Source organism: Salvelinus fontinalis, chromosome 23 (genome assembly GCF_029448725.1).
Source record: "Salvelinus fontinalis isolate EN_2023a chromosome 23, ASM2944872v1, whole genome shotgun sequence".
Lineage (NCBI taxonomy): Eukaryota > Metazoa > Chordata > Actinopteri > Salmoniformes > Salmonidae > Salvelinus > Salvelinus fontinalis.
The window spans coordinates 20,549,040-20,559,617 of record NC_074687.1 but is presented as its reverse complement, the minus strand read 5'-3'; the positions used below and the strand labels follow the sequence as shown (position 1 = coordinate 20,559,617).

Genomic DNA, 10,578 nt, shown 5'->3' with positions numbered 1-10,578 from the left:
GCGGAAAGGATTTGTGGAACAAAACAAAGGAGCTATGAATATGCATTGATTACAGAGAGGGCATTGAGTGGGTTTATGCAATGATAAACTATTCTAATCCATGCCCTTTCTCTGACAAGGCACAAGTAATTTATGTGTTAGGTTTACAGTGGCAGGGATTATATCAACATAATTTACTCCTGAGGTACTGACGTGTTGCACCCTCTACAACCCTGCTGGTCATCTATGAACGATTGAACATCTTGAAGAACATTTTGGCCCCTAATGACCATGTACTCTTATAATCTCCATCCGGCACAGCCAGAAGAGGACTAGCCACCCCTCAGAGCCTGGTTCCTCTCTAGGTTTCGCCCTATGCCTTTCTAGGGAGTTTTTCCTAGCCACCGTGTTTCTACATCTGCATTGCTTGCTGTTTGGGGTTTTAGGCTGGGTTTCTGTATAGCATTTTGTGACACCTGCTGATGTAAAAAAGACTTTATAAATACATTTGATTGATAGATTGATAGTAGGCTATTTGATTTTGCAGCATCCCCCTGGAGAGCTCTCTCTCTTCTCTCTCTGTCTCGTTCTCCCTCTGAACAAACCTCTCTCTGCTACTGTCATCTGATGGTCGATCAGATGACAGTAGTAATAACTTCTAACTTCTAATAACTTCTAAAGAATGCTTTCATCTGGACTGTCCTTGGGAAGGAGAATCACCTCGTTGCATCCATGAAGAGTGCATGTCACAGAATGCGCATGAGGAGTGCCTTGTCATGTTTTCTCACTGTCACGTGTTTGCCTCTCGATAATGTCAATGAGGCAAATTTGGGGTATTTAAAAATCAAGAAATTTATGTGGATGATTAGTTTACTATCGTGGCGGATCTGCTTTGGGCAGTGTCAGTTGTTGATAATGCCAGTGTACCTATCACAGGTGGCTGGTGGCACTTTAATTGGGGAGGACATGATTTCCATGTGTTTGATACCATTACATTTCCTCCATTTTAGTCATTATTGTGAGCCGTCCTCCCATCACCAGCTTCCTGTGGTACTGATGTATAATCTCGGTTATCCCAGAACTAAAGTCTCACGTAACTGGTGGGTTGCTCAATTTATGTTTATGTAGTCTGTCCACGAAAAAGGAACTTATGCCAGACAATGCAGTAAGTAAGTATTTCTGGTGCATTTCCTCTAAGACAACATTGTATCCTCCAAATGGAAAAAGTAGGGAGCATAAATAGTTTTTTGGCAAATTTGTCTCTCTTGCAAATCTCTGTGAGCCTTGAATTCCTTCTTGTAAAATGTTGCCATTTAGAAGCCTATCCAGCCAGCTATTTGAACTGCATTTCTTTCCAATAACACACAGGTTTTTTGGAAACTTGCAAGTAGGCCTAAACTCTGCATCTACAGCTGATGAATGGCCACTCATGGAAAAGTACTCCTCCATTTAAACCATGGCTTCACAGTTTGTGTCCAACACCTCAGAGGGCAAAGTGTGTGTCACACAGGGTGTTGACACAATAACCCAAACTATGAAAACAAACAAGTCACTGCAAATCCGATTTCTATTCATCTTTCCAGCCCCAACTGTCTCTTCCTCTCCTTCCCCCTCTCCCCCTCTATATTTCTTCATCAAGACCCCTCCTTCCCTCTCTCCCTCCCTCTTATACTGGACCCGTCTTATAAGAGTTGCATGTTCATCTTGTCATTATTGTACTGCCGTATATTATTTATATGGTCTGTCTTTGAGTGAACTGTTTGTGATGACAGTGTCAGGTTACGAACGTGCTCGACAGGCTTCCACTCACTCTCTCTGCCCCACCATTGGTTCTTAATAAGCACCATGTGCACTGTAAAAACCAGCCCAGCAGGGCATTCAAACCCACTTCCTGCATCGCAGACTCTGAGTCTGGTCGGAAATGACATCACAGGCTCTGAGTTGGGGCCTGATGCCAAAAACACCCCCAAAACAGTTCAGGCACAGACGGGTACAGATTAATTTTGACACCAACGACAGGTGACAGTCCAGTTGCTGATGTTACAAAACCGATGGTGCAGACAGACTACTAGATTGCTGTCTGATTTGAGGAACTCTATTTGTAAACAATGAGACAGGCCACAGGACACAGCAGTGACAACCAGAGGAAGAATGAAACTCAGACTGGTTCTATTGTGTTTCTCTCCAACCCTTTGATGAGTGGTGAGTAGTAGTAGACTGCTTGGTGAGATCGACAAAGTATCCACTTGTCTATATCCATGCTTTGGCTAATGAATTTATGTATGTACTGTATCTGTGAATGATCCTATGCGTGTTGTTTTTATTTTGTAAGATATTGAGTCAGATTGGTCCCCCATTCATGATGCAGCCTACAATGGACGTGTTCTCACACTGAGAAACCTAATAGCTCAGGTAAGGAAGGCACAGCCAGGCCTGTTATAATATGGACTGGCAAGGAGCCAACCGTTATTATACAAGCTCATGCCTGCAGGCGTCAGTTAAACTGATATTTGTTATTTCTGTTTATAAAATAACAGTAGCCTTACCATCATCTGCAGAATGGGACTGTAGATGGAATGTATCACTTAAGCACAGTATTATACAACGGACAGCTTAGAAATGCTGCACATTTGGAATTTCTGAATGGAATTTCTGAATAAGCTTAAAAATGTATGTCTATTGTTGATTGAGGTAATTGCAAAGGGAATAGGATTGGTTTTGATGTTTTATTGTTGTCATGTTTCTTTCTTCGTCACAGGGAACGTGTGTCAACCTGGCCACTCTAGAAAGAGTCTCTCCCCTTCATGGAGCATGTCTGCAGGGACACACTGCCTGTGCCAAGTTACTGATAGAAAATGGGGCCAATGTGAGTAAGGAATTCCACTCTATCTGCACCATCTCTGGCTGATTTTAAGACTCACACAACACAAGATTGTATACATGTTTATTGACATGAGTTTGATTGAATTTAATCATACAAGCGCCATGCTCTACCAACTGAGCTACAAATGACCCCTCTCAATGTATAACAAACAAAGTCCAAGAACAGGCAGGCCACCCTGAATATGGGTTAGATTATGAAGATATTAGGCGATTAATCACACACAATCCTTGACACTTTGACATTATTAGCACAAATCTGTAGACAACAATAGCCCTACTGTTGAATTCATCTGTACGCTGAGTGAGAAGTCACATTTCAATAACTTAACTGTTGAATAGTCTACTACATTTTAGTTATAAGAAAGCACTGAGCGAAAATGAAAAACCACTGATGCACTCTCCATGTAGGTGTATACACTACCATCCCTAGACACACTGACACAGTAGTATGCTTACAATGTGACAGACAGTGGAGTGTTAACCTTCTCAGCAGGTTATCACCAGTACTTTTGTTGGTTTTGATAGGATGGGAGAGGAATGCAGCAAGATGTATTGGATGTAAGATAAGAGCTGTTCAGTAGAGCTGATGAGTGCATGTTGTTGTCTGCGGTACCAGGTGAACGTCCCCACGTTGGAGCAGACCACCCCCCTGTCAGAGGCCTGTGCCCGGGGCCACGTGGCCTGTGTGACCCTGCTCCTCCAGCATGGAGCCTCACCCGAAGGATACAGCCTCTCAGCCTCCCCCATCCACCAGGCCGCAGCCAAAGATTATGGGTCATATTCTGAAGGACAGACTCCCAATAGATAGATCGATCCTCTGTGGTTAGGGTAGCAAAATTCTGGGAACTTTCAATAAATTCGCTGGTTTTCAGGAATTCCTTGTTGGAGATTACAGATTTCCGGCTTAAATCCCTTCTGACTCTGGGAATTCCCCAACCGGGATTTGGGGAAAACCAGGGAATTTTTTGAAAGTTCCTGGAATTTTGCAACCCTATCAGTGGTGCATCAGCCAAGGCGGTAGCCACGTGATTCACTGAAGACTGCACTGCAGCTTGTGCCAAAGTAATAAAGGGAAAACCCTGTAGAGATGACAAAATGTTGCCGAAAATAACATAACAAAGGCATCATAATGCGTGTTTTTTTTCTCTCAAAGGTTCATATACAGTAGCTACAGCACTTTGACGAAGATGAAAGTCAAAACGTGTCAGCTTTAATCAAATAAAAAAGAGCACCATTACCTAAAAATGTACTGTTGTTGCGGTAATTTATGGGAGATGCGTTCATCTTTCCTTTTTTGTAATACTTAGGAGCAAGAGCAATTTGTTAAGCCATGGTCACATTCATTTATTTTGTTATGTGTAATGAGATGTATCATTCCCTAGATTTAGATACAGTCAGAACTATTTCAAAGCAGGTCACACGCACTGTTCTTTATTCCTTGAAGATATCTCTGTCCAGGTCACCCAGAATGCATTGAGTCTCAGGTTCATCACGGGGCAGATGTTGATCAACACACTGACCAATCAGGCTCCCCACTCTACACTGCCTGCACCAATCAGCATCTGAGCACTGTGAAGAAATTGCTTCAGCTAGGTATGATAGTGGATTCTCTTCCATTTGTCTAGTCTAGATACTGTAGAATCTGGACTGGACATTGACCAGTGTGCTTCTATCACAAGGTTCTGCTGTATATAATACATTTTACCAAGATAGCCACGGCACATTAAGTACACTACATGACCAGTAGTGTCGAACGCCTCATTCCCAAATCATGGGCATTATAATGGCGTTAGACCCCCCTTTGCTGCTATAATAGCCTCCACTCTTCTGGGAAGGATTTCCAGTAGATGTTGGAACATTGCTGTGGGGACTTGCTTCCATTGAGACACAATAGCATTAGTGAGATCGGGCACTGATGTTGGACGATTAGGCCTGACTCGCAGTCGGCATTCCAATTCAACACGAAAGTGTTTGATGGGGTTGAGGTCAGGGTTTTGTGCAAGCCAGTCAAGTTCTTCCACAACGATCTCAACAAATAATTTCTTTATGGACCTCACTTTGTGCATGGGGGCGTTGTCATGTTGAAAGAGAAAAGGGCCTTCCCAAAACTGTTACCACAGTTTGGGAGTTGTACAAAGCTGTCATCAAGGCAAAGGGTGGCTACTTTGAAGAATCTCAAATATAAAATATATTTTCATTTGTTTAACACTTTTTTCCTTACTACATGATTCCATATGTGTTATTTAATAGTTTTGATGTCTTCACTATTATACTACAATGTAGAAAATAGTAAAAATAAAGAAAACCCTGTAATGAGGGTTGACTAGTACTGTATAGTGTAGGTTGAGGCTTATTCACCTAAGGCACTCATATGACATTTACTGTGCATACAAAATCCATACATGTTCCACACAATATCCATAAATATACGCTCTCGGTCAGCTGCTAGTGTGAACAGCAGTAAGGATGGGGACTCTCCTCTGAACACGGCAGTCTGTCTGTCCAACCCTGAGCTGATGTCTGTTCTGCTGGAGCATGGGGCTGACTGCAGCAGCAGAGACACACAGGGCAAACAACCCCTGGACCTGGCCTCTTGCACAGCCCCGTGGAGAAAATAGTGCTGGGCCACAGAGGAGGTAGCTAGTCCCCCAATGGATCTATCTGATACACAACATTTTGGTGGTGTTTTGAACTGCTTGTATACTTCAAATTAAACCTGTCATACATATGTTAGTGTTTGTGAAATACTTATTTGTTCTTGCATTGTGATACCATGATATAGTAATAGATTTTGGTACTATTTACATTGCTCTTGTATCATTTACAACAGCTAACCCTGAAAACGTCTTTCTGTCGTTCTAAATTATATCCGTTTCTTCTTGGATGCCTGGCCACGAGTGTCTGATGCAGCTGTGTCGACTGTCCACCAGGAAGATTTTGGGAAAGGCCAGACTTAGTTCAATCCATGGTCTCCAGATCCCCACGAACTGAAACAATACCTGCTGTACCAATCAGATCTATTGGGTACATCCATAAAATGAAGGAAAAAAAGTTCTATCTCAATGCATTTCTACTTTCGGTCCGTAGGTGGCAGCCTAACACAAGCATCTTTGGACAGAGGACAAACACTCAAATGTGAACGTTGATTGGTGGGATTGTTTGTGCCATATCTTGAAAAATGAAAGATATGAGAAAGAAGAGAGAACTTGAGATTTTATGCATTCATTTGTGCATAAATAAATGAATACGTCTACTGTCACTTGAAGAAAGAACAGGAACTGTGGACATGTGGACTTTGTTATGTAAAAAGGAGATCAGGGTTCATTGCATATCTACATATAAATGAAGTGGTGTGAATATATCTCAGCATTTTATGTAAAAAGGAGAGCAGGGTTCATTGTCTATCTAGATATCGATGAAGTGGTGTGACTATATCTCAGCAAGAGTTCATAAAGTTTTACTAAATTAATGCCAAATTAACATAATTATTTTTGTTCAAACAATGTTCATGGATATTGTAACAAGCTTCGAATGTAAGTATCCATCCATGATACGTACACCCATTTATGCGTTCATCTATCCATACAATTATGTAAATATATAAGTTAATACATAGGTACACACACTATGTAGTTCTGTCCTTGTGATGTACTTGTTTAGTATTATGTATTATAAACTGGGTGGTTCGAGCCCTGAATGCTGATTGGCTGACATCCGTGGTATATAAGGTCTGTATCTAGGCACTTCGCATTGCATCGTGCAGGGAACAGCCCTTAGCTGTGGTATATTGGCCAAATACCACACCCCTTATTGCTCAATTATGTTGTGTTTTATGTTTTGTTTGTTCCCCAGGAAGAGTAGCTGCTGCTTTAGCACTAGATAATGGGGAGCCTAATAAAATATTTAATACACACACACACACACACACACAGCACAGCACCATACTTAGACACAATAAAGGATTTTCTCCTGAATAAATATGTTATAACACAATTACACTCGGGCTATTCCATTCTCCCTCAAATCAGCATTCAATCAAGCCTTTGGGAAAGAAGATGCCGCCACAGGGCGTTGCCATGAATCAAGATAATCAAGGAAAACTAAAGCCAATCGCTGGGAGAGAAATGGATGCTTGGAGACACAGAAGTGTGGGTCTTTGAGAGGTTACACACTTAACCAGACTGCTATATTGATTGCCTTCTCTCTCGCTTTGTGTGGTCCACTGTATTCCTCATAATAACCCAAGAGAGAACAGTGAGGAGATGTTGAAACAAAAGGTAAAGGCAGTGTAATGAAGGATCAATCTCTGATACCTAATCTTCCATTTTAGAATGGGGAAAGTTGACTAGAATCCCAGACTCACACCGCCTAGTATTATGGTTTCTGAGAGTACAGAACACCTTTCTATTACCGCTCTGAAAATGTATAATTTACAATATAGTAGGGTTATCATCTTTCCTTTATTTCATAACCAATCTGTAAAGGGAGAAAACTCTGCTTTTGTTAGTTAAACTTTATTGTCCTCAGAGAGGAACATTACTTCCTATAATAATGGATAATATGGTGACCACATTCATTCCAATTACTGCTCATGAACGACTGACTATAAAATAAGCCTCAGAGAAGGTGCCATTCATATTGTGTGTATGGCTCTCCATGTCTATAACTAACCCCCTTACAGGGATCACTGTCACCTGACCTCACTGTATCTATAAACTACCATCAGAGGCCTGCCACACCACAGGGGGAATCAGAGCAGGCACTGGTTTTAGGATATAGGTTCTAGGGCAGAAGGAGAGCCGTCAAGGAGGATGTATGTTGAGAGAGGAGGCAGAGAATGACTCTTGATGCCCACTTGTCATCCACCTGCCACGAGAATGGCGCATGAGAATGGCGCAGGAGGGAATGGCTGCAGTTTTACGGGCTCCTAACCAACTGTGTTATTTTTCCCCCCGCATTGTTTGTAACTCATTTTGTACATAATGTTGCTGCTACCATCTCGGTTGACCAAAAAGAGTTTCTTGACATAAGAACAGCAATTACTCACCTTGAAATGGACAAAGATTTTTTCTTTAAACAGTCCGACACAAACGATATACTGCTTTGTTGAGACAATGCCCAAATTCCCGTCATCAGCGTGAATAAAAAACTGAGGAAAAGGGGGAGAAGGGCGGGGTGCCTTGTAAACGTTTGCAGACGAGTAGGTAAACCACCACTACCCTCCGTATTACTGGCCAACGTGCAATCATTGGAAAACAAACTGGACGATCTACGATTAACACTATCGTACCAATGGGACATTTAAAAACTGTCATATTTTATGTTTCACCGAGACGTGGCTGAACGACGACACGGATAATATAGAGGTGGCTGGCTTCTCCATGCATTGGCAGGACAGAGCAGCTACGTCTGGGAAGATGAGGGGCGGGGGTGTGTGTCTATTTGTCAATAACTGCTGGTGCACGATGTCTAATATTAAAGAAGACTCAAGGTAGAAAATCTCATGATAAGCTGTAGACCACACTATCTACCAAGAGAGTTCTCATCTATATTATTCATAGCCGTCTATTTATCATCACAAACCAATGCTGGCACTAATATCGCACGCAAGGAGCTGACTAAGGCCATAATCAAACAAGAAAATGCTTATCCAGAAGCGGCACTCCTAGTGGACGGGGACTACAGAAAAACTTAAATCCGTTTTACTTAATTTCTACCAGCATATCACATGTGCAACCAGAGGAAAAATAAACTCTAGACCCCCTTTACTCCACACACAGAGACGCATACAAAGCTCTACCTCGACATTGCAAATCTGACCATAATTATATCCTCCTGATTCCTGCTTGCAAGCAAAAACTAAAGCAGGGAGTACCAGTGACTCGCTCAATACGGAAATGGTCAGATGACGTGGATGCTACGCTACAGGACTGTTTTGCTAGCAGACTGGAATATGTTCCGGGATACATCCAGTAGCATTCAGGAGCATACCACCTCAGTCACCGACTTCATCAATAAGTGCATCGACGATGTCGTTCCAACAGTGACCGTACGTAAATTTCCCAACCAGAAGCCATGGATTACAGGCAACATCGGCACCGAGCTAAAGGCTAGAGCTGCCACTTTCAATGAGCGGGATACTAATCCGGATGCTTATAAGAAATCCCGCTATGCCCTCAGACGAACCATCAAACAGGCAAAGTGTCAATAAAGGACTAAGCTTGAATCCTACTGCACCGGCTCTGTCGCTCGTCGGATGTGGCAGGACTTGAAAACTATTACAGACTACAAAGGGAAACCCAGTAGCGAGCTGCCTAGTGACGGGAGCCTACCAGACAAGCTAAATGCTTTTTATGCCTGCTTCAAGGCAAGCAACACTGAAGCATGCATGAGAGCATAAGCTGTTCCGGAACACTGTGTGATCACGCTTTCCGTAGCCGATGTGTGCAATACCTTTAAACAGGTCAACATTCCAGACGGATTACCCGGACGTGTACTCAAAGCATGCGCGGACCAACGGTCAAGTATCTTCACTGACATTTCCAAATCAAATCAAATGTATTTATATAGCCCATCTTACATCAGCTGATATCGCAAAGTGCTGTACAGAAACCCAGCCTAAAACCCCAAACAGCAAGCAGTGCAGGTATAGAAGCACGGTGGCTAGGAAAAACTCCCTAGAAAGGCCAAAACCTAGTAAGAAACCTAGAGAGGAACCAGGCTATGAGGGGTGGTCAGTCCTCTTCTGGCTGTGCCGGGTGGAGATTATAACAGAACGTGGCCAAGATGTTCAAATGTTCATAAATGACCAGCATGGTCAAATAATAGTAATCACAGTGAACAGGGTTCCATAGCCGCAGGCAGAACAGTTGAAACTGGAGCAGCAGCACGGCCAGGTGGACTGGGGACAACAAGGAGTCATCATGCCAGGTAGTCTTGAGGCATGGTCCTAGGGCTCAGGTCCTCCGAGAGAGAGAAAGGAAGAAAGAGAGAAAGAGAGAATTAGAGAGAGCATACTTAAATTCACACAGGACACTGGATAAGACAGGAGAAATACTCCAGATATAACAGACTGACCCTAGCCCCCCGAAACAAACTACTGCAGCATAAATACTGGAGGCTGAGATAGGAGAGGTCAGGAGACACAGTGGCCCCATCCGATGATACCCCCGGACAGGGCCAAACAGGCAGGATATAACCCCACCCACTTTGCCAAAGCACAGCCCCAACACCACTAGAGGGATACCTTCAACCACCAACTTACCATCCTGTGACAAGGCCGAGTATAGCCCACAAAGATCTCCGCCGCGGCACAACCCAAGGGGGGGGGGGGGCCGCCAACCCAGACAGGAAGACCACGTAAGTGACTCAACCCACTCAAGTGACGCACCCCTCCTAGGGACGGCATGGAAGAGCACCAGTAAGCCAGTGACTCAGCCCCTGTAATAGGGTTAGAGGCAGAGAATCCCAGTGGAGAGAGGGGAACCGGCCAGGCAGAGACAGCAAGGGCTGTTCGTTGCTCCAGTGCCTTTCCGTTCACCTTCACACTCCTGGGCCAGACTACACTCAATCATAGGACCTACTGAAGAGATGAGTCTTCAATAAAGATTTAAAGGTTGAGACCGAATCTGCGTCTCTCACATGGGTAGGCAGACCATTCCATAAAAATTGAGCTCTATAGGAGAAAGCCCTGCCTCCAGCTGTTTGCTTAGAAAT

General features: G+C 43.3%; 1 protein-coding gene across 1 annotated transcript; it reads left to right on the top strand.

Annotated features, from left to right (window-relative positions):
* Positions 1-1,900: 1,900 nt before the first annotated feature.
* On the top strand, positions 1,901-5,495 carry LOC129821523 (ankyrin repeat and SOCS box protein 9-like). Its single transcript, XM_055879196.1, has 6 exons — positions 1,901-2,181; positions 2,312-2,391; positions 2,738-2,845; positions 3,479-3,636; positions 4,307-4,455; positions 5,305-5,495. The coding sequence occupies exons 1-6, from the start codon at positions 2,088-2,090 to the stop codon at positions 5,478-5,480; spliced, it is 765 nt and encodes a 254-aa protein (XP_055735171.1). The 5' UTR covers positions 1,901-2,087; the 3' UTR covers positions 5,481-5,495.
* The last annotated feature ends 5,083 nt before the right edge of the window (positions 5,496-10,578 follow it).

Bases quoted from the DNA above. Each gene is read 5' to 3' on its own strand.
- LOC129821523 (XM_055879196.1), top strand. From the start codon at position 2,088: ATGAGACAGGCCACAGGACACAGCAGTGACAACCAGAGGAAGAATGAA. The intron at 2,182-2,311 runs GTGAGTAGTAGT...TTATTTTGTAAG, and splicing joins CTCCAACCCTTTGATGAGTG to ATATTGAGTCAGATTGGTCC. The intron at 2,846-3,478 runs GTGAGTAAGGAA...CTGCGGTACCAG, and splicing joins TGATAGAAAATGGGGCCAAT to GTGAACGTCCCCACGTTGGA.